Here is a 25,060-nt window from a genome sequence, read left to right on the forward strand (position 1 = left end):
GAGAGCTTCCAGCTCGCCTCAGACCCGCATTCCACGGCCAACGACTACTTACCCGTTGACCTGCCTGCCCTGCTGCTGTGCCGCGGCTGGTGTCCGCTGCCCCCTGGTGCTGGGCCGACGCTGCCTGAAGTGGCCCCGCGCTGACCTGTTCTGGTGGACTCCTGTTGGGGCGGCCCCGGAGGCGTTGCGGGCCCGCCAGACCCGGCGGACGGTCGCCTCATTTGGGGCAGGGACGCTCCTTGTGAGAGCAGCTGAACTGGATCTCTCCTGCCCCACGGCCTTCCCGGGGGCCGCTACAGACAGGGAGGCAATTTCGCCCCCCACCGCGCCTTGACTGTTTTCCCTGGCGCTGTGCCCGTGCTCGGGGGGGGGCTTGACTGTTGGCGCGTGGCCCGGGACGTGGTGAGGGCGGCGCGGACCCGTAAGAGGGGGTGCGTGTCGACCGCGCTCCAGGCCTTCCATCGGTGGAGATAAGCCACGCACTCACCGTTTGCCTTCTTGTGGGAACCCCCCCGCCCCTGACCTGCTGCCGGGGGTTGCTCCGCTTGGCAGGTGCGGGCCACCTGCTGGTCTGTTGTGCCAACCCCCCCCCCCCCCCCCCGGTGTCTGGCACGTGCCCTCTGGGTCCACCATGGGCAAGGAAAAGGTCTCCAAGCCACCGGCGACGTCCCACCAGACGCGGATTGACCAGTTCGCGCACTCGGACCCGCCGGGTGCAGGGGGAGGAGGGGCGCCGGCCCCGAACAAGGACTTGGCCGTCATCCTTCAGGCCATTGATGCCTCTCGCACATCCTTGGAGGGGATGTTTGGGGAGGTGAAAGTCGATGTTGCGCTCCTGCGGCAGGACCTCCGCAACGCCACGGCTCGCATTACGGAAACGCAATCCAGGATCTCCACGGCGGAGGATGACATTCGCCTTCTACAGGATCAGGTCCGGGAACTCACAACCCACTCCAAGGAACTGCACAGGCGGGCGGAAGATGCCGAAAATCGCACCCGTCGCAACAACCTTCGCCTGGTGGGCTTTCCGGAGGTGGTCGAGTCTGGCCGAGCGGATGACTTCCTCAAAGTGGTTTCAATCCTGGATGCCGGCGGCTGGTCTGTCGTCCTGGTTCGTGGTGGAGAGGGCGCACCGGTCGTTGGCTGCCAAGCCCCCTGTGGGAGCCCCCCCGCGCCCCTTTATTCTTCGGATCCTCAATTTTAGGGACAGAGACGCTATCCTGCGGGAGGCGAGGGTGAGTGGCCCTTTGAAGTTCAACAACCACACCGTTATGATCTTCCCGGACTACACCCGGGAGGTCCAGGAGCAGCGCCGTTCCTACACGGATGTAAAGCAAAAGCTGCGCTCCCTGGGCCTTCAATACCAACTCCAGTTCCCGGCCCGCCTGCGGGTCGTTTTCCAGGAGAAGACGCTGTTCTTTGACACCCCCAGAGCGGCCTGGACCTGGCTCACTGAGGAAAGACCTTTGCTCCAACCCGGAGGGGGGCCGTCCATTACTGTGCCCCGGGGCCAGGGAGGGGCAGGGTCCCAGCGACCAGGGCGCAGGAAGCGCACACACTCCCGGCACCGGTCTGCGGGCGCATCTGGGAGAGGGGTGAGAGACTCCTCGGCCTCCTCTGGAGCATCCTCTTGTGTGGTTGGGGGGTCCCGGCGCTGCCCGTCGCCCCGACCGGATGGGTCTCAAACCCCCCTCAACGTGCAAACTGACCTGTCGGACCTCTCCCGTAGTCCTGCTATATGACTTTACGTTTGCCTCCTGCATTCACAGGGGGAGTCGGCGACCCTGTCGAGTGGCGGGGGTGGGGGGCTCAGCAGTCTCAAGCTTTCCCACAACAACCTAGGACGCAACACTGGAATCCGTGCTTCAGGAGGGGTCCACCACGCTCTTTACACCCGAGCACCTACGCTTGGGGCTTTGTAATTGTTGGTTCAGTTAGGGCGATAGATGCTTCCGTTCTTGAAGTGGGGGGTGGGGGGTTGGGGTTGGGTAGTTGTTGGTTGTTCCTCCTTGGGGGACTGTTTTGTTTGATTTGGGTCTGCTATCCACTGAGCCTCTTATGCAGCATCGCACCCCGCGTGTCGACACGCTTCTCCATGCTCCCGCAAGTCCTGCCGCTGACCACTTTCCTGCGCTGCCCGCCGGCTTCCCCTAGTGTGAGATGCATAGTCCTGTGTTCACCCTGGCTGTTTCGCTCCCAGCGCGTCCCACTCCCGTCACTACCATGGCTGACCTAGCCGCTAAGGCGCAGACGTGCATCCTGTCCTGGAACGTGAACGGTTTGCTGGATAGACTTAAGCGCACCGCTGTCCTTAAATACGCCCAACGCGCGGAAGCCGATGTGCTCCTACTTCAGGAGACCCACCTGCTAGGCGAGCGATGTCCCTTCCTGGCGCGCTACGGGTATGACCGGGTGTGGCACTCGGGGTTCTCGCGGGGGGTCGCCATTTTGCTGCGCCGTTCCCTCCCGTTTGTGCTTACCCGGGTGATCCATGACCCCCAGGGAATGGGGATTGCCGTTTGCGGCACGCTAGAGGGTCGGCCGCTTAGCCTCCTGTTGCTCTATGCGCCGCCTACCGGGCTATCTCAGGCCTTATCTCACGTCGCGTCTCTGTTGGCAACTCTTCCACCGGGCGCTATCGGACTGGGGGGGGACTTCAACGCTGTCTCGGCTCCGCAGCTCGACTCCTCGGATCCAGTTTCGGCGCCCTGCGCTGCGCGGGCGAAGCAGTTGGCGAGTTGGGCGGAGGCGCAGGGCTTATGCGATGCGTGGCGGACCTGGCCCCCACGCGCCCGGCAATACACTCATACTTCGGCTGCCCATCACACCCATGCCCGTATCGATGCGATCTTTGTTCCTCCTGCTGACTGTGTAGGCATCCAGGATGTCCGCATCCTCCCCAGGGGGATATCAGATCACTCTCCGGTCCTCCTGGGTCTGGGTCTCCCGCCTCGGGGGGCCCGCCGGGTGTGGCGCTTCAACGCCTGGTTCCTCCAGGATAAGACACTCCGCAAGGAGGTGGGGTCCGCACTGACGCATTATTTTGGGGACAACGACGGGTCGGTCTCCTCGGCGGGCACCCTTTGGGAGGCCTGCAAAGCCACCATCAGGGGGACTGCCAAAGCACAGGCCGACTCTGACGGCCTGGTCCACTCTTCCTCCGTGGCCATAGCGGAAGCCTTCGCTCAGTATTACTCGCAGCTCTATAGGGCCCGAGCGGCGGACCTGTCCCTGGCTTCATTGCTTGCCACCAGTGGCCAGCGGCTTCCCCGTCTTCGGTCGGGTGATTGGGAGAGTCTGGAGGTGCCCATTTCTCCTGAGGAGATTGGAGATGCGATAGGGAGCACGTCCGCGGGAAAGACCCCGGGATCGGACGGCTTTCCCCAGGAGTTTTACGCCACCTATAAAGAACATCTGGTACCGCGGTTGGGGGCTCTCTACGCTGAAGCGGTCAAGCAAGGCTCCTTCCCGCCGGAAGCCGACATTGCCACGATTGTGGTCCTGCCCAAGTCCACGCCGCCTCCTTGTGATAGGTCGGCCTACCGGCCGATCTCCCTTATTAATACAGATATCAAACTTTACGCGGCGGTCTTGGCCCAGAGGCTCCGGCCCTTCTTGTCGGGCTTGGTGCATTCGGACCAATGCGGCTTTATGCCGGACCGGGGAACTCGCCACTGCCTTCGTCGCCTTCACGTGGCCTTGGCTCACCGCCACCGCCTATCTCCATATCTCACTCTCCTGCTTGCCGATTTCGAGAAGGCTTTTGACTCGGTCGGGTTGGCCTACCTCTTTGAGGTCCTGACCCACATGGGTTTCGGCCCCAAGTTTGTTGGCATGGTGCGAGTCCTTTACACGCGCCCCTGCGCCAGAGTGTTGGTCAACGGGGCACTGTCGAGACCATTTCGGATCGGACGGGGAACACGGCAGAGGTGCCCACTGTCGCCCCTCCTCTTTGCTCTCGCAATGGAACCCCTTGCCGTCCTGATCCAAGCGGATCCTCTCCTTCGGGGCTGGGAGTGGCCAGGTCTACCATCGGACAAGATAACCCTCTATGCGGACGACGTTCTGTTGTACCTTAGTGACCCAGCGCGTTCGGGCCCCCGTGCGCTCTATCTCTTCGGCCGCTTTGGCCGCGCGTCCGGCCTCTACTTAAACCCGCGGAAGTTGGTTCTTGTGCCTCTGCACCCCTCCCGGGAGTGTTTTGATTGGCAAGACACTATTCCCCTCCGTCGGTTGTCCTTCAAATATCTGGGCATCTGGGTCTCCCTTCTCCCGGAACTGAGCTGGGCTCTTAACGTGACCCCCCTGGTCAAGAAGGCCAAGGTCGATCTGGCGCGATGGCAATCGCTCCCGCTCAATCCGCTGGGGAGGGTAGCACTATACAAAATGATGATTCTCCCCCGGTTTCTCTATGTACTACAAAATATTCCCGTGTCCTTCCCACGGCCTTGGTTTCGTGAGCTGGATGGGTTGGCGACCAGGTTTCTCTGGGCTGGTGGGAGACCGCGGCTGGCCCTGTCGGCATGTCGCCTGCCCACCTTTGATGGGGGGCTGGGCATGACCAACCTCTACCTCTATTACTTGGCCACCCGTCTCCTGGTCATCCACGACTGGTTTTGGGGGGGGATGGTCCGATCCGGCCTACAGGGTGGAGTTGGAGGACCTGGGTTTCTCCCGCATTCAGGACCTCCTGTATGGTGCCCCCGTCCCCGCCTCCTGCCCAGACATCACTAAGGCGGTCTTCCTGGCTTGGCGGGCGGCGCTTCGCCACACCCGGTGGACCGGGAGACTGACTCGTGCCACTCCCCTCTGGCATGGGACGTGGATGTGGGACGTTGCGGGCCTGGAGGGTGTCAAGTCCTGGGACCTGCTCGGCATCTCCCAGCTGGGGGACGTCTGGCGGGGGGGACGCATGTGCTCGTACTCGGAACTGCAGGCGCGCTTCTCCCTTCACTCCTCTCAATTTTATAAGTACCTCCAACTGCGGCACGCCATACGCCTCTACACCCCTCTGGACAGTAGGCTGCCGGATCACAGCCCCCCGGAGGCTCAGGTCCTGCTGGGTAACCTGGGGCGGGGGGGGCATCTCCCAAATACATCGCTCTCTTATTAACAATACCCCCACGGCCCGGGAAGGCCTGAAGGAACGGTGGGAGGAGTGGGTGGGTCCCCTGGACGAGGTCGACTGGCGGGACGCCCTTATGGCCCCCAGGCTGGTGACGGCCTCCGCCAAACTGAGGCTTATTCAAATTTATTATCTGCACACAGCCTACCTCACACCGGCTCGTCTACACCGGGCGGGCCTCTCCGCTGCGGCAGCTTGCCCCCGCTGCGGTTTTGACCCGGCTGATTTCATCCACATGGTGTGGTCTTGTCCAGACTTGGGGGGTTACTGGAGGGGCATAGAGGCAGATCTCACGGAGGTCTTGGGATGGGGGGTTCCACATAACCCTCGACACACCCTTCTGGGCATCACTGAGGGCCTGGATGGCACGCGCGCAGAGAAGCTATTCCTTATGACAGCATTCATGGTGGCGAAAAGGGATATAGCAGCGGCTTGGAAGCATCTGCAGCCGCCTAGCTTGGCCAAATGGAGCACGGGAGTGGACTGGTGTGCGGCACAGGAGCGAACTCTCTATCAGTCGAGGGGCTGCCTTAAAAAATACCGCAGGGTCTGGGGGAATTGACTGGGCAATGTGTTCTGATTATGTGGTCGGGGGGGGGGGGGGGGAGGGGGGAGCTTCGGGTGGGGATGTGCAGACGGTGTGCTCTTATGCTGTGTGATTGTAACTTGGTGGTTCGTCAGGCTCAATGTTTTTTCTGTTTCACGCAAAACAATAAAAACTTGTTTATCAAAAAAATTTGTATTACATAAAACATACTGGATCACAGATTGGGTTTTGTTCCACTTTTGTACTCTACCCAGTAGACAACGCTTCCTCCCTTGTATAGAAAATAGCGTTGCCAAAGATTGGCATGTTTGAGTTTTCCTTACTCTGCTTCTGAAGTTTTTTTTTGTGTGTCCTTTCAGGAATAGATTACAAGACTACAACAATCTTGCTAGATGGCAGACGGGTGAAGCTAGAGCTCTGGTGAGTTGTTCTTTCATAATTAAAAGTGAACCCATCATTAATTTCTTTACAGTTTGTAATTCGTTGCTGTACCTGTTCGATTTATTAAACATATAGAGACTCGCATAGTTGTGTTACATTTCTGTACCCCTGTGTTCTGTATCTTCCATAAACCTTCAATACTTTAGCATAATCGTTTTTAGGTCTCATCTGAGCCAACGCATGCACTGCTCTGCGAGACATCTAGTAATTGGGTTTTCAAAGTGCTACCACAAGCTTTTGCTGGCCTCAGTCTTGTGGTTACGCGCGCGTTCAGCCGCCATCTGGCTTTTTGTCATGGCTCCTTAAGCCTTACAGTGCGCAAATCCCTTTAGTTTTAATGCTCCTCCAACCCCTTGCTCTCTGCTCCCACTACCCCCTCCCTTCTCCCCTCCCTCCTTGTTAGTTACTTTCATTTTCGCACGCACTTCTACTTATCTTAGGACTCTGCCCCTTTCTAAAGACCTCTTCCGCCCCACACCCAACACCGCGCGGCCGCGACTACTTTCACGGCCACCCGGCCGTGAATGCTTGTCTTCCTTCTGTTTATGCTCCTACAACATGCCTGCAGCTCTCAGGCACTGTCAGTCTGTCAGCAACGAAGATCATCATGCAGGAACACATAGCCAAGGTCCTGTGTATTTAAAAATAGAGACCGTGTTGCTTTATTTTTTATTTACCATGGCAGCCGCAATGTGCATACGTTTTATCTACACAGGTGCTGCGCTTTATATTTCAGCACAGCGCCTGGTGTTGGGATGTGGCAGATGCCAGGCGAGGGGGGTTTCTCCAGTGCCATCGCTGCTGGTGTAGTGCTGAGATTGTGCTGCCATGTCTCCCATCACCAAGGTATCATCTGCCCTCTACACACACTTGGAGAGGGCACTGCTGGTGAGCATACCTTGGTAGCAGGCGTCTCTCCCGACCCCGCTCAGTCTTTCCTCTCCCAGCAGCGTCTGTCGTCCAGTGGCCACCGTGGGAGCCTCAGTCGCACACAATCCATGGTGCTCAAGTTAACCCCTGGTGAGAAACAAATACACGGGCTTTTTTTCTCCTCAGGTTCCATGTCCTGCCATTGATGTACACAGTGGAGTCCCTGCTCTGAGAAGTGTCTCTTGTTTCGGAGTATCACTCCTTAAAAAAGATATTTTTAACTTTGACAGTTTAACACCCACACTGAAATGTTCTGGGTTTGTCCACAACAGTTCTCATAGTTTTCGGCAAAAGTAAAAAAAACATTGGTGATTGGTTATTGACAACTGTGAATTGCCTCAGGCTGAAATGGAAGGAGTGACCAGAGACTTCTGGGACATTCACCCAACAGCAGCACCAGCGTCTCTCGCCTTTAAGCGCTATCAGAAAGGTCGACAATGAGCTACATTCAGTTGTACAGTAAGGTGAACTTCTCTGTTGACTCTGTGTTTGTTGTCACCAAACACACACCAGACCTGGCCTCTCATAAGTTACTGAAGCTGGCCATGTCACTGACTGTATCAGGGGACCTCTGGGTGCTCTATACTGTGCAGAACCATAGCGAGGCTACAGCCTCTTCAAGGAAGGCAATTATGCCACTCGGATGGTTCTCCAACAAAATTTCCTCTCTGTGCCAAGTTAAGGGTGGGTTGAGCGATCCTGAGATCTTACTCCTGAGTAAATCGATTACTGGGGCGATCCGCTGGCCCTAACAGCAGACATCCCAACACTGATTACTTACGGAATAGAAAAGAAGCCTACTTCTCTCCAAGTTGTCGAAGGAGCCTGCCAGCTCTTCGGTGCTGATAACTTCGGGGGTAATAATGTAGCAGTCCTGCCTGGTGACAATCTGGCCAACTTGCAGCCCATTGTCTGGTTAAAAAAAATCTGCTCCTTGAAGCCCTAATTGTGAAGGTGGCTTCAGTGAGATGTTAGACCGAAGCCTCAATGACTCTGCTTTTTAACAACCAGCCTTTCGCCTTCACACCCTTCTCTCCACAAGACAGACTATAGCCGTGTTCACGTATTCCTCCTTGTTTTAAAAATTCTATAATTAGCCTCTGTTTCCAAACAGTTCCTTCCTTTCTGAAATGGAAGGAGGAGATCTCCTGTACTTTTAAGCAAGAAAGGGGACAGGCAGCAAAAGAAGAAACAAGCTTTTCCAGGGTGCCTGCTATCTAAAAGCAACATAAATATATGCATAAACCTCAAATCTAAAGGCTGCTTTGGACCCAGTACAGACTTTAATTCATAGACTCCTAGGAAACTCTGTGGTTACAAAGTTTTTCATTATTTGAGAGGTTCTGTGATGTTGCCAGTCCAGCAAAGGTGTGTACTAGGTACAGTGTGAGTGAGTATTCATAAAAACATATCTTTTGAAAGCGCTGTAAGCACTAGAGTTTCTTTTTTGCACGTTTTGTGGTAGCCTTTTAGTGTATTCATAATACATGTTTTTGAATGACCTACATATTCGCAAAGCTTTCTGTCCCAGGGTGGGGCCTCATGGCTGTATAAACACACAAGGCATTATTTCCTAGTGCACCAACCAGCGTAGAAATCATATGATTGACCATCTTATCTGTCGTTCTCTCCGCCTGTGTCTCTCTCACTTCCTTTTCTCTGCCTACTTTCCAATCTCTTTTTCTTTCTCTTTCTCTCTAGCTCTTTGCTCGCACTTCCTCTTTTCCTCTCACGCTTGCTTTACTGAAGCTGTTTCCTATTTCTATTTGTGTTATCTATGTCTATGTTCTATTTGTGCTATCTCATTATAACTCGCCTCTCTTCCTATCTTATTTCTCTCTAGACCTTGCCCCTCGGGTTGGCACCTTTCTTACCAGCCTACATTTAAAACTGCATGCCAGGCCTCTAAAAACAAGCATTGGCATAGCCAATAGGTCTCGCCTTTGGGACCTTATAAGTTTTTAGCCATGCAACAGTTGATATTGCTCCAAGGATATTGTGTTGCATAACTAAATACTTATAAGGTCCCAAAAGCGAGACCTATTGGCTATGCCAATGCTTTTTTAAAGATTAGCTTTTGTTTCCATTTACTGCTTTTCTTCTAAGAGTTTTGTGCAGTGCATGTTAAATTGTGGCAATGGTGACTGGGTCAATTTAGTTTTTTGGTGAAATGTGCAGCTGTATTATGTTTTCATGATTTCAGTAGCAAATGTTTACAATCCTTATGTAAAAGCATCTACCATTTAATGAGACATATAGTTTTGCTTTGAACCCATTTGAAAAATGCAAGATTGAATACACTGAAATAGTTTCCTACTTCTCGAACAGCAACCAGCTTCCCTTTTTTGTTTGGTAAATGCCAATATGTCCCTGCTGACTGAAATTTTAATTCAACAGTTCGCCTGCATATATTCTGTGATGTTAAGCATTGAGGTAATGTCAGTTGCAAATTATAATGTACTGTAATTCATTGTATTTTAGAGTAATCACTCGATGTGTTATTTAGTACATCATCTTTGTAAACTACGTGTGCTCGAGCGGCCTGGTTGCACACACAATACCTAAACCCAGAACAATATTTTCTTATGAATGCAATCCTGCACCAAAGTCATAGAAAAAATGATGCTATCCCATAGTGCAATACATTCCTCACACATACCAGTGGACACAAAAAAAATACAGCAGAGCTCTCCAAAAAGCCTATCTTAACCTTCAGGTTTACAGTATAGCACCAAAGCCATCTAGTTAGCCAGGTGATGCCATGCTAACAGTACCTCTTTTCTCACAGAATCTTTTGATAATCAACTGAAGATGTATATCATATCAACACTCACTCCCCAGTAATGATACATACCGTCAACACAACGGCACAAATTAGACAACCCATATCTGACCTCACACATTTCACCAAACTATTCAGATGGTAACTGGATACTGGATTCTGCCCCAACAGTACAGTTAATACAATCTTTTGGCCCTTCGTCAACCATTCATCTGTATTTTGCTGTACGACTTACTAATCCTGACTTGCACACTGGCCTCACAAGTCCTCCTAGAAATGGTTATCCTTGAAACCAATTGAGAGTTTCCGCCTATTGCATCACTGAACAGATGTCTAATTTAGCACATCCCATCTTTCTATTTGATTATGGGAAATAAGAACCTCCAAATACATGCACAAATGTTCTCCCTAGACTGCTAAAAGTGATATAATCTAATTCTCCAATATTGAATCTTTCATAGATTCACATGCTTGTATCTTCACCTTCATCATGGTGGGAGTTCCACGGTAACAATAATAAAAAAAGAAGTACTATACCTTGACATTGAGAACCACATAGAAACCAATTGGCATTGGTAACCAGTTCACCTTCTTTTAATAGAAGCAAGCTTCAACCAATCAGAACCTAGACCCTGAAGCAATCTTTCCCTGCAGATTTCTACCGCACGTCATGTGTGAGGGGGTCTTGCTGAGCCCTGCTGAGTCTCGGTGTTTTGTCAACTTTGGACCTTTTCCTCTGCTGTCAGGAGTGATATTTTGCCCTTCAAGCAACTCTTAGGTAACAACTTTCAGGTTCTTTCCCTGGTTGACACCATGTCAGAGATCCAAGAAGAGGTGTTTCAGGCCTTGCAAATGTTCTGCGAAACCAAGATTGTTTTCTGAAGATCCTCGTAAGGCATGCCTTTACTGCTTACACCCTCACCATAACCTTTAGGAGGGAAAGCATTGCAGGACTTTTTCTACCAAGACCCTAAAAGATCATGAAGCCAGGCTCCTCCTTTGGCTTCATAAGAGGAAGACCAATTTGGACTCTAACTCAGATGATCAGGTACGGAGTCATTCACAATTGGGGGGAGAAAATGTAAAAATTAGGGTTTATCCTCATATGAGAAGGACCAGAGAGGAAGGTGTCACAGCATGGACCCTGTGTCTGAAAGAACTGTGAGTGGAGAACCCTCTAGCCCATCCTCTTCTTACAAAAAGGTTCTTCTATACCTGTGACTCCTTTGAAGCAGTCATCATCAAAGAAAATCTGTCCGTTGACTGACCTGTTGGTGAGAAAAATGTAGTCGACGACTCCTGCATCGACAGTGAGATTGTCAATGCAAATGTTATCCACCTTGCCAGTGTTAACAGCCTCGGTAACTCCGATGACGAGAACAGCAACAACGACCTCTTCTTCTTCGATGAAAACATCGTCATCGGCGAAGCCATTTTCGACACCATCGACAGGGACTTTCACTTTCAGACTTAAGACTCTTACTTCTACAAAGAGATCGTCTTTTCCGTCATCATCGACGGCCAATAAAGACACAGTTCTTGTCGCAGATGAAGGAATTCCACTGCCTCTACATCAGAATCCAAGCAAAATGTCACTTCTTCCCCCCCCCGTACATCTTCTTGAGATGGAGTCGGGTGATGAGGGGCCATTTGGGCCAGCCTATAATCCCACCCAGTTAAATGACAAATGCCAGGATACTGATGACTCTGGCAAGGAAACTTCTACATATTTGGAAGGAGATTTTTCTTTTCAAGACAGACAACAATCTGCTCCTCATCGTTATGACACTTTCCAAGATCATTATTCTTACAATGAGCCCTATGGGTAACATCAGGGCTCACATGAAGACACCGTTTCGGTAACTATATTACTTGTAACTGACTTACAAAACATGTTGAACAACTATTACAGGATATTTCCTGAAGCAAATGTTCCAGTTCAACATAATCCGGGTTGTTCTGAAACACCAGGTGTAGTATCTCTTCCGAAAACTCCTTTGAGCACACAATCGCAAAAAGAAAAACGAGTTTTGCCACCCATTACTATAAGGGCTGACTTTATTGAAAGTGATGTGGAGGAACAGCCGGAAGAAGGTAAAATTCCTCAGGTGATAGCCAGTAATGGCATGATTATAGAGCTCCTTCTGCTGCTTCACCCGCACCATCTCCTGGCGACTCACCTCCAAGAGACATAGGAGGTTTTCACGATCTCTTGGAACAGGCCTGAAAGTGTTTCGACTTGCCTCTACCTGTCAAACAGTCTTAATGTTTCCTATACGATTTTGAATACTGAGCCCAAAAATCTATCTGTTCCATCCCCATTGTTGATTACATATGGAAGGAAAGTTTGAAACTCATGAAAACCCTAGATTCGGTGGCAGCTGTTGTCCCTCACTTCGGATAAGCTGTATAAGGCACCAGAAACATCATTTACTTGTTTAATTGGTCACTGCGCCCCAAACTCTGGTATGCAGGCAGTACAAAGGCAGTCCAGGAACCCTTCTGTCCCATGCTCAGCCCCTCCTGACAATATTGGTAAGCGCTTCTCAGCTGTGGCGGCAACCTCCATCAAGGCATGCAATGTGCTTGCCATTCTAGGGGGGTACGACAGACAAATGTTGTCTGACATTTCATCACTTCTAGCATTTTTACAAGAGGAGAAAAAGAAAGAAGCAAAGAAATTCTTCAGGAGGGTGAGAGAGCGTCCTCTGAAATTATAGATACAGCGATTGATCACTCCTCAACAGCTTTTTGACAGTTGGCAAGTGTGGCGGTCCTGAGCCGTCAAGGTTGGCTGAAAGCCACAGATGGTTGACCAGAGGTAAAGGCTGAAATATCAGCCAAGCCCTTTGATGGGGAGAATCTATTTGGAAAAAGATGTTGATGATGCCCTTCAGTCTATCAAGGCGGAAACAGATACTGAGCGTTCTCTGGGTACATTAAAGCAGTGACGCTTTCACCCCTTTCGAGGAGGTAGAGAAAGAGGCCAGTTTATACCTAGAGCATCTTACCAGCAAAACAGATACCAGCCCTATTCTCAATAGGGGGCATCATTCTCAATATGCATCCCAACAGCAATATAGTGCTACTTCAGCATCTTCATATTCATGGCATCCTTCATGTAGACGTCCTCAGGCTGGGGTGAAAACCCATATGCCTTCAGACGCCACTGACCGTTTGTGTGCACTATTCACCTCCGTCTCTCATCGATGGCATCTAGGAAAATACCTTTTCCAATTTTACAGTCTGTAAAAGAACATCTTTTAAGACAAATGTGTGTTAAACATGGCCATTTCATGGAATTTGTGCCGAAGCCTCCAAATCGTCCCCCTAGCAAGAGGTCTCATCATCTGTCTCTGCTAAAACAGGACATTTGTTTGCTTATGCCCATGGATGCGATAGAAGAAGTTCAGTTAATACACAGCAAACAAGGGCTTGTATTCCAACTCCTTCCTCGTCAAAAAGAAGTCAGGAAAATAGATACGGGGTGATGGGTCTGAGGCTCTTAAACAAATGCATAAAGAAACAACTTTTCAGAATGCTATCTTTACAGTAGATCCTACAACTGTTAAACACAGGGAATTATATGATCTCTTTAGATCTCCTAGATGCGTAGTTTCATATCCCCATACATGTGAGACATTGGAAGTTTCTGAAGTTCGAGGTGGCCGGGTGCCATTACCAATTCAAAGTACTTCCCTTGATAGCCTTTGGCACCCAGAGTCTTCACAAAATGCCTGGCCCCTTTGGCAGCATTCTTGAGAAGTAATGGTCATCAGGTTTTCCCATAACTGGACAGCTGGCTTATCAAGGGCCACACTTTCCCATCAGCAAGAAGACCGTCTTGGGCCTGTCTTCACCTATTAAAATGTTAGGTCTAAAATTGAACAAGGAAAAGTTGCCCCTAACTCCATCCATGTTGTCCATTTTTCTTGGGGCAAATCAGGATGCAAAGGTCTCCAAGGCACACAAAACTATGGAAAGAATTCAACGCACATCAGCAAGAACTGGTTCCCTTTAAAAAAAAAAAAAAAAAAAAAGTTCACTCCTGTTCGGACGTTCAAGTCAATGTTGGGAATGTCATCTTGATTTCCAATGAATCCCAAATTGTCGTCTACACTGGGAGCCTTTAAAGGAGCAATTAGATGTACAATGGGTTCAAAGCCAGGAAACCGTTGAATACACAATGTCAGTTACCCCAGCTATGAAGCTAGCGATGGCTTGGTGGTAAAAATAGCAAATATATCTCAGGGCTTTTAATGTGTTCATGTGCAGCCCCATATTGTATTGATAAGACCATTCCCTAGAAGGCTGGGGAGCTCATCTTCAGGAGCTAGACATTAATTGAAAATTGTATTTTCAAGAGCGAGAGATGCGCATCAACCTTCTGGAATTGAAGGCTATCTTCCTAGGTCTTCAATCTTGTTGTGCTGAAATACGCAGTTCCTCTGTCTTGGTAAGAATAGACAATCCACAACCATGTTCTATCCCACCAAGCGGGGGGTGGGGGCGACGAAATCAAAGGTCTTGTCTCCTTGAGCCCAACAAATATAGGAATGGTTAATTGCTCGCAACATTTTACTACTACTGGAACATGTTCCTGGGGTGGACATCGAATGGGTAGATTCCCGGAGCTCGACTGCCAAACAGTGTCACGAATGGGAGCAAAATCAACAACAATTACTCCAAATATTCCATCTTTGGGGAACCCCAAACCAAGCTCAATTTGCAACTCTTCAGAACAAAAAAAATGCAAAATGTATGGAAGTAGGTTTCCACAGAAAAAAGTATTTGGGAAATGCATTTCAACTAGCTTGGACAGGAATGTTTGTTTACGCTTTCCTTCATTTTCCCCAGATTCCCAAAATTCTTTGAATAATGATGCAGGAACCATACCGCCTCATTCGATAGATTGAGCGTGGCCGAGCCAATATTGGTTCACAGATTATTCCCACCCTATAAGAGTATCTGCACATTCATTCAAACCTACAGAGAATCTCCTGACAATTAACAAATGTCAGATTGATCATCCAGAAATAGTCATTCAGCTTGGCTCCTCACAACACTGAATTTGGATCACTGAACATGCCAGAAGAGTGCAAGACAATTATACAGCATTCTCGTTTGGATGCCACAAGTAAATGTTATAAGTCAAAACGGAGAAGATTTTTTTTGGGTGTGTCTGTAATAAGCTGTGTCTGCTTACATCCTCTCTAGGGCAGACACTGCCTTATTTACTCCACCTAGCAAAACCAGGTCTGGTGCATTCCTACGTAAAGGTGCACCAGTCATCTATTTCCAGATTTCAGAGACAAAATGGGGGACTCTTGTTATGGTCCAACAAACTAATCAAGGAGTTCATAAGAGGGCTTTTTAGAGTTTATCCTCCTTTAAAACATCCTCCAGTGACATGGCTGGTAAATAACAGTTCTATCACAGCTCATGAGAGATCCATTCAAACCTATTTATATGGCAGACATAAAATATGTTTTGTAGAAGGTGGCTCTTCTGTTGGCCCTCACCTCTGCTCGAAGGATAAATGAGATTAAAACCTAATGAAGCTTACAATTCCAGGATGACAGAGCCATATTAAGAACTAACAGTAAGTTAATTCCAAATGTTCCAACTTCTTTTCACCTAAATTAGCCTACTGTGTTAACAGCATTATTTAAAAATCCATTTTTCACAGCTGAAAGAGCCCTACGTTTGGATGTCAAACAATGTTTAAAATTCTATACAGACAGAACAAAGGCATTTAGATAATTGGAACAGCTTTGGATTTAATTTGCTTTGCTTACAAAAGGTCACGCTTTATCACAAAGCAGTATAGCTCATTGGGTTTCTGCAGCCATTAATTTTTGCCATGACAGAGGAAGAAAGACATGGACTGCAAAGATTGAAGCGCACTCTACAAGGAAATTAGCTGCACCTACAGCCCTGCTTGCCAGAGTTTTGTTACTGGACATTCGCAGGGCAGAGACATGGACTAATGTCCACACCTTCACAAAACATTGTCTGGATTCTAAGCTGAAAGTGGATATTGCAGTTGGGCCAGCAGTGTTGTGTTGCCTCTTTCAGTAAGGTATGTGTATGTATGTATGTATGTATGTATATGTGTATGTATTATCTACTGGCGGTCGCCAGTAGATAGTTATAGTTAGGACCGTGTTTCCATAGGAAATCCGCAACATTCTATTTGGAATAACTTTGGCGCCGGTTGACGAATCCTCGCGAAATTTTCAAAATAGGTGGGGCGCTCCGCTCCTACCCTGAAAGTCTCGGGGTGATTAGTCAAGCGGGGGCCGAGAAAAAAGGGGGGTCCCAAAACGCGTTTTCCCCATGCATTTTCCCATAGGACCTTTAGTCCAAGGTACAGCCCGAATGGCTGAACAGAATTACTTGAAATTTGGCAAAGAGGTAGTCCTCAGGTCAGGAATGTGCCTTTCGCATATATGGTGTAAATCCGTTCAGTAGTTCCTGAGAAAAGTAAAATCACATATATATCTGGGCGGAGCCTACCCACACATCTCATCGTGAGATCGGATTGGCTGTCAGCACTTCATCCAAGAAGTGTTGGCAGCCATCTTGGGACCAATATACATGATAGCACCTCATTAAAAAGCATTGCAGTTAATAGAAGGTTTTAAGACTTTAGTTACATTATAAATCATTTGTTGATGGTACCATACTCATTTTAGGAATTGTGGTGTGTTCTAAGGTGATTTTACCATGTGAAAAAGCCTTCTGCTGTGATATCATGAATCATGTTTGAGAGAACTATTTTCTCATGCTTTTCCCACAGAGGTTTGGAAGGTGATCTATAAGCTAAATCGAGAGCATATTTTCTGTAAATTCACATTATCTTTGTCAATCATGTGAGAATGAAGTCTGACATTCTCAGTAAAACATGTACATCCAACAAGGGCAGAGACTGTCAGTTGATTCCTTTGTGTTCTACTGCAGCTTCCCAGAGAGTTCTAAAGAACAACTAGAGCGCTAACAGTCCTACTTATGACAAACGTATAGCACACCTGAAGCCATCTTGGTTGGCATAAAGTGGTAACTCTTAAAACATTTAATTTAAAAAGGAACAAAATGAGGGGGTTCATTTTGCCATAGAAAGTATGATTAGTGCTGCAGAAAGAAAAATTAGGGCACATTTTGAGTGACTTATCAAATCCTCTTCTATTTCATTAAAAAATTCTGACATGCAGACTGAAACATGCACTTTCAATACCAGCAGCAGACTTCCCTGGTGGGCAGTAGCTTTACTACAGTGATCTAATAAGCAACTAGAGTGCTAACATTCTGAATTTATGGCAAATGTGTGACACATCTGAATGCCTTCTTGATGGAACCATAGTAATAAACAAAGTATTTCCTACTGAGGAGACTGCGGGAAATTAGGAAACTTCATAACAAATAAATCTCCCAAGATGGCCACCAGAGACAAAAGAGCCCAAATGCAGCACAAATATCACCCAGATGTAGCCCACATGTAGCCCAATGACAGAAGTGTGCAAAACACTTATTTTTTGTGTATTTGCAGTTTTATATAGTGCAGACTTGTCAGGTATTGGAGTGCTTTACATGAGCATTGGTTACATCACACAAGACCAAATTCATTTTGGTTGTAGACATGGGGAGACTGAGTGATTTGACCAGAATCACAGAATGTTGAGCTGAAGCAGAAACTCCAACCTGGTTCCCCAGTTGCAAAGTCTGCAGCTCTGGAAGTAACACCACATCCTCTCCCCTATGTGCAACATTTAATCAAGTGGTCAACTGGATAAAAAAACATAAAGAATACAAATAATGTAAAAGTTCTTTGTCGCTATTTGAAAACTCAGAAAATATGTCCTCTTTTTAGTTTTTTAGAGCACTAACCATAATTTTGATGCAAATAAGACCCTCTCATATATGTAACTTCTAAAGGAAATACTCTAGGTATTACAGTTTTGATTACATCAAGATGACGTCAGGCGTTCCACACTTTTGTAATAAATATAGAATGTTAGCAATCTAGTTGTTCATTGGGATACTGTTGAGAGGCAGAGGCCAGGGGCACAGACTCTGAAAATTGAAGGCAGGTAGGAGAGTGCAGATGCAACAATTTGACCACACTGGGCAGGCAGGAAGGGCAGTGGCAGCACAACAGACTATGGAGGGCAGTGGAAAGGGGGGCAGAGGCAACAAACCAACAATACAGGACTGGCAAGAGAGGCTGTGGCAATATAATACACCATTGTGGGCAGAAGGAAGAGGCAGTGGTAGTACAACCATACATGCCAACAGACCCGTTTCAGCCAGGAAACGTCCAATGTTTTTAAGCTCAAATGGGTTTTATTTGATCTCTCTCCTGTCTACAATCTCCTCTTTTTCAATGTAACTCAAAGGGGAAATTCAACACCCCAGTTTTTTTTCAAAATCTCCCTCTTACCAAGTTCAAAATGTTCGCAAGTATGGTACATTGGATCATGGTAGGCAGGAGGAATTGGGGTAGGGACATGGACTCGGATAACAGAGGACAGGAGGGACATGGAGAGGTGCACCAAACTGACCCTACAGGGCAGGCATCAGGGTTTGCAGCAGCACAATACACCACACAGCGCATGCGGGACAGGAGTGCAGCACAACAATCCATAGAAAGCAATAGGGAGGGGACAGGACCATGCACATGGACAACAGAGGGGAAATAGGCAATGGTAGCTAGCTGGCCATAATGGGCAGACAGGAGAGAAAGCTGCAGCATAACAGACCATAAAGGGCAGGAGGGACGGATCAGGGGCATTACAATGGAACAGACAAGCCAGGAGGGAGGGAATAGGGGTCTGCACATGGAAACAGAGGGCTGGGGGCAGGGCAGGAGCAGCAAGATGACCATGGAGGTCAGGCATGATGGGCACTAGAAACAAAACACACCATGGAGAGCAACAGTGAGACTATGATGGCATACACACAGACCATGGAGGGAAGGTGGGTGGGGGTCAGGAGCAGCTAGCTGACCACACAGGGAAGGTGGGAGGGGCCATGGCAGCACAGAAGACCATGCATGGCAAGCGGGAGGGTTAGTGGCAGCACAATGGCGATGATGGGCAAGAAGGAGGGTGCAGGAGCATGCACAAAGGACCATGGAGGATAGAAGGGAGGGTCAGGACCTGGGCACAGACAAGAGAGTTCAGGGGAAAGGGGCCTCACAACAGACCGCGCGGGGCAGGCAGGAGGAGCAGTTGCAGCACAACAGACCAGGGAGGGCAGAAGGGTGTGGCAGTAAAATGGACCATGGAGGACAGGAGGAAGGAGATAGGGGCATGGCATGTGGACAGGCAGGGTGGAGGTGGCAGGGACAGGTTACAGTCATCTGACAATGCTAGGCAGGTGGGAGGGGAGTGGCAGCTCAACAGACCAATCAGAGTAGATAGGAGTGGCAGGTCCATGGAACATGGTGGGCAAAAAGGATGGAGCAGGGGCAAGCACAAAGACATCGGAGGGCAGGGGGGAGGAGAATAGGGGCAGCAAGCAAAGCACAGAGGCTAAGCAGGAGGTCAATGATGGGCCATAGAATTGGGCAATGGAGGGCAGGATGAGTGGACTGGTACATCATGCTAAATGCAGGGCAGTGGCAGCACATCAGACCATGCATGGCAGGAGGGAGGAGGCTAGTCCATGGATTCAGACAACAGAGGATAGGGAGGAGGTGGATGGGACAGCAAGCTAACTGTTCATAGAAGGTGGGTATTAGGAACTTTATTGTTTTTAAAATGTGTGTCTGTGCGAACTACTTAAAATATGAACAAGTATGCAGCATAATCTCACTTTTATTCAGGAAGATGACGACGTTTGGGACTGTGACTCCAGGCTCGCTTGGCAGAAACATCCCCTGACCCTCCACCCCCCATCGCAAAATGTAATGCCCGTGAAAAGGGTAGGTGGACGCAGTGTTATATAGAACATAGTCCTGAGAGCACGATTGAAAATGAAAACTATATATAGTATATGGTATAAACTATGCACCAAAAAGTGTGATATAAGATGAACCGGGGCGTGAAATATAATATGCAATACATTGTGCGCAATGACAGATTCATTGGAGAGCGCGAGATAGCACAGGCACTAGCGCGTGCTATGTGATATGCGCCTTGGAGTGTAATATGCACAGGGCAGTGTTGTGTAACCTAAGTAGTCTCTAAAGTTGTAATATAAAATATGTGCTGGGTAGTGTAACATTGCATATGCACTGTGACAAAGATCCCAGATTGTAATATGTATGGCATAGCGCTGTGCTTTATAACATAGGCATCGAGGAAGGCACGTTAGATGGGGCAATATAACCCGTGCGAAGGCAAGTGTGGCATGACATATTCATGGGGTGGTGTTACAGTGCACATGGGCTAGAGATTCCCATAGCATACGCACTAGCTGGTGGAATACAACACAGAGGTGTGTGGCACTCGGCGGGCACTGGTGGGTGTAACACAGCATTGGGCTCAGCCAGGAGCACGCTGTGACTCTCAAGTGAGGTTTGTCTCCTTTCCAGAGAGTAAAATAAAAAGTATTACACATCCGGCGGTGGATGTGTGTTTTATTAACCGTGAGGGGGTTTCTTGCATAGTTTGGTCGAATTTTTGACGAATCCCCTTTGAATGGCTGGGTGTGCATGTGTATTAAATGTGCCCGTCAATAGCTACCCGTGTTTGTATAAATAAACGTCAAGGGTGTCTACTTGGAAAGTACCCACCAGCAGGGGCGCCGGGATTAGGCACGGTAGGGTGTCAGACATGTCAGAGCTTCACTAGCGGTGTGAATGCATTCTACGTGGATTCATTGTATGCATAGTCGCCTTTTAATGAATATCACGCAAATCGTCATGTGATAGGTACATACGGTTTGTCCAGCATGTCCTAGGTGTTTCTATAAATATATATATATTTTTTTAAATAAAAACAAAGGCCGGCCCCGGTGGATGGGGTCCCCGGGGCCATAGGTGGCCTGAGGAGGGGGGCAACACAGCCTCCCTCCTAAAGAATAAAAACATTTCAAAAAGGCCATGACCTGGGGGTTGGGGTCCCCGGGGCCGATTAAGGCCTTGGGAGGGCCAAATAAATTTTTTTCAACAAAAAAAATTAGGGTGCAGGCCCTGGGGGATGGGGTCCCCAGGGCTAATAAATTAGAAAAAGAAAGGGGGCCACACAGCCCTCCTTCTTAAAAAGAAATCAATAAAAGACCGGCATCGCGCCGGAGGCCATGCCCCCTCCTTGCAGCACTCTGCAAACGCGCCCCCTGGCCAGTTGTAAGTTGAGGAATTAATTCCCCTTCAATACTGAGGGTCCCTGAGGGCCAACTAGCCCAACAGGTATCTCCAGTATGCGCCATGGAGCTGCGTTGCAGACAGGTGTTCTGAGGCCACGCCCCTTTTTACACCTCCATGCAACGCAGCTCTGTGGCGCTTACTGGAAGTACCTAGTGGGCTAGTTTGACCCTAGGGACCCTTAGGATTCAAGGGGACTTAATCTCTCAACTCAGAACACCCACAGGCCCTGTGGCGCGTTTTTAAGTTGGGGAAATAATTCCCTTTCAATCCTGAGGGACCCTGGGGTCCAACTAGCCCACCACGTGCTTCCAGTAAGCACCACTGCTCTGCGTTGCAGAGAGGTGGTGCAGGCCGTGCCACTTTTTACACCTCTCTGCAACGCAGCTCTGTGGCGCTTACTGGAGGTACCTAGTGGTCTAGTTGGACCCTAGGGACCCTCAGGATTCAAGGGGACTTAATCTCCCAACTTAAAACGGCTACAGGGCGTGTTTACACGATGGGGAAGGGAGGGGACGGGGCATGAGGTGACGTGTTCAAACACGCCCTGTGGTGCGTTTTAAGAGGTAGTTTTAATCCCCTGCCCTATTATATACTAGGGGCTTACAGGGGAGGTCATGCTAATCACAGGGTGACCCCAACACATAGTGTGCCCTAGTGTATGTAGGTGTTTCACTGTATTCTGAGTGTCTTTTAACATAGCACTGGCTCTAGGACTGGTTAGTCAGACTCAGTTACCACCAGTATCTGTCTGAAAAAGTTGAGGGTACAGGATGATTTTGCAACAAGGCTGGTTTCTGCTCTTCTGTTTGCTCTTTCTGAACGTTATACTTCTTCCTGCACTTTTCTTCGTCTTTGAGGACTTCTGTTGCGTCTTTCTGCATTTCTTTTTTTTCTTTCTGTGCGTTTTTCCTTCTTTCTTCACATGTCCTATCTCTGTAGGCATAGCTAGAAATTAGCATTTAAAAAACCTTAGAAATTGACTGAAAAAACCATAGGTTTCAGGGGCGTTATAGTTAGCTGGACTTTTCACTCGTACAAAACCATAGAAATTCCCCCATTATAGTTAGTTCAGCTAACTATAACTCGCGCGCCCGCAATGCACTGCTGATGACGTCACATATTACATCACTCATGACATGGTCAGTGGCATCACTTATGATATGGTCAGTGACATCACTCATGACATCATCCTTGTGATAGAGTGGCAGACCTCCTCTCCCCCTAATATAACCTTTGATACACACATTAAAAAATAGAAATTAAAATTTTCAAAACAATGGACATACCAATACCAGTTACAACAACCTCTTCAGTAATTGTAAGATCCACATACACATCCACTCATTCACCAACAGTCCTATACAGTCACTCATACATGTACTCACTCATCATATGTACTCATACACCTATACATCCTGTTAAACAACGCCACTCATCCATAAAGTTACTCACACACATAGTCACTCATGCTAATAAAGAATCAAACATCTGTTTACCTGCATATACAGTTATACACACACCACCACACTTACTTCTACAGAAACTTACACATACTTAGTCTTTTTAACAATCACTTATAGAAACACATACTTATTCATACAGGAACTCTTTCAATCTCTCACTCTCACATATACTCACTTATATACACCAATAGTCACATATACTAGTTTATAACATATGTAGTTACTCATAGAGACACTATTGAGACAGTCATTCACTCACTAACACACCCATGCACACACTCATCCACCCATACAGTCCTGCACACATGCTGTCTTCAACACATACAAACAGTGAGTCACTCATTCATGCACCTATGCACTACGTAATACCCCCCACCGAACCATACAGACATCAGACACTTATACTGATACTCAAAAAACCAACTAATAACCTATATAGACACTCCTGTAGCTACTCACCAACCCATGCAGCCACTTATACACAAAGTGAGAGACTGACACAGATATTTACATATTTAAACATTACTCACTAAGCCATGTATTCACTAAGATACACTTAGTCAGTTATACAATCAATTTTACAAAAACAAATCATCCATTTAGACACTTATATACCCATTTATTCTTCCATCGACCTTGAGATATACATATATAAAACATATGTAATTTTCAGAAAAACACACATTCACTGGATGACGTCATCAGTGATGTCATCCGTGATGTCATTTGAGATGTCATCAGTGATGTCACTGACCATGTCATGAGTGATGTAATATGTGACGTCATCAGCAGTGCATTGCGGGCGCGTGAGTTATAGTTAGCTGAACTAACTATAACGGGGGAATTTCTATGGTTTTGTACGAGTGAAAAGTCCAGCTAACTATAACGCCCCTGAAACCTATGTTTTTTTCAGTGAATATATATATTATCTACTGGCGGTCGCCAGTAGATAGTTATAGTTAGGACCGTGTTTCCATAGGAAATCCGCAACATTCTATTTGGAATAACTTTGGCGCCGATTGACGAATCCTCGCGAAATTCTCAAAATAGGTGGGGCGCTCCGCTCCGCTCCTTCCCTGAAAGTCTCGGGGGGATTCGTCAAGCTGGGGCTGAGAAAAAGGGGGGGTCCCAAAACGCGTTTTCCCCATGCATTTTTCCATAGGACCTTTAGTCCGAGCTACAGCCCGAACGGCTGAACAGAATTACTTGAAATTTGGCAGAGAGGTAGTCCTCCGGTCAGGGATGTGCCTTTTGAAGGTCTCGTGTAAATCTTTTCAGTATTTCCTGAGAAAATAGCATTTAAATCAATATATATTTCTATAGGCGCGCTCCGAGCGCGTACTGTAATCTTACCGTACGCGCACGCCGCCGTAAGCTTCAACACTGAAGAAGGACTAGCTCCGAAACGTTTGTTATTTTTCTCCGAATTAAACGTAGCTGCCATACTACTTACCCGTGAGTGCTCGAGTTTCCTTTTGGTAATCTTGGAGGAAGTCATGGAGCGTTAATATATATATATATATATATATATATATATATATATATATATATATATCTCACGCAACCGCAATCCTCTGCTAATGACATATGTGTCTTTATGAAAATAAAATATTTGTAATATATGTATAGCTAAAATTTAATGGAAGAAGACATGGGCAAATAAGTGTCTAAATACAGTATTAGCATCAGCAGAGGATTGCGGTTGCGTGAGTTATAGTTGCCTGCACTAACTATAACGTGGAATTTCATTGGTTTTTTATGAGTGAAATGTACAGCTAACTATAACTTGTGTGAAACCTATGGTTTTTTCAGTGAATTTGCAAGGTTTTTTAAATGCTAATTCCTAACTATAACATGTGTGAAACCTATGGTTTTTTCAGTGAATATATATATATATATATATATACATATATTCACTTAAAAAACCATAGGTTTCACACAGGTTATAGTTAGGTGGACATTTCACTCGTAAAAAACCAATGAAATTCCCCCGTTATAGTTAGTTCAGATAACTATAACTCACACGCCCGCAATCCACTGCTCATGACGTCACACATTACATCACTCATGACATGGTCAATGGCATCACTCATGACATCATCCTTGAGATAGAGTGGCGGTCGCGCGAGTTATAGTTATCTGAACTAACTATAACGGGGGAATTTCATTGTGTTTTTTTACGAGTGAAATGTCCACCTAACTATAACCTGTGTGAAACCTATGGTTTTTTAAGTGAATTTGCAAGGTTTTTAAATGCTAATTCCCAACTATAACGTGTGTGAAACCTACGGTTTTTTAAGTGAATTTGTACGGTTTTTTAAATGCTAAGTTATGTATTTACTAAATTTTTTTTTTCAAGGTTTTTCACCGTGCGTGCACCCCGCAATTTTTTTCGAAAATAATAAAATGTTTTTTTCACCCTTGAGGGTCCTTCTGTGACCCCCCTGACAAAGGCCAGGGG

At 47.6% G+C, this 25,060-nt stretch overlaps 1 protein-coding gene across 1 annotated transcript in view; it reads left to right on the top strand.

Moving 5' to 3' along the window:
* The window catches only part of RAB40C (RAB40C, member RAS oncogene family), a 224,835-nt gene that overhangs the window by 142,437 nt on the left and 57,338 nt on the right, over nucleotides 1–25,060 (top strand). The window contains exon 3 of the mRNA XM_085632143.1: nucleotides 6,032–6,092. Within this exon, the coding sequence (XP_085488269.1) occupies nucleotides 6,032–6,092 (61 nt within the window). The remainder of the gene's footprint in view (nucleotides 1–6,031; nucleotides 6,093–25,060) is intronic.

The sequence above is a fragment of the Triturus cristatus genome, chromosome 10, assembly GCF_964204655.1.
Source record: "Triturus cristatus chromosome 10, aTriCri1.1, whole genome shotgun sequence".
NCBI lineage: Eukaryota > Metazoa > Chordata > Amphibia > Caudata > Salamandridae > Triturus > Triturus cristatus.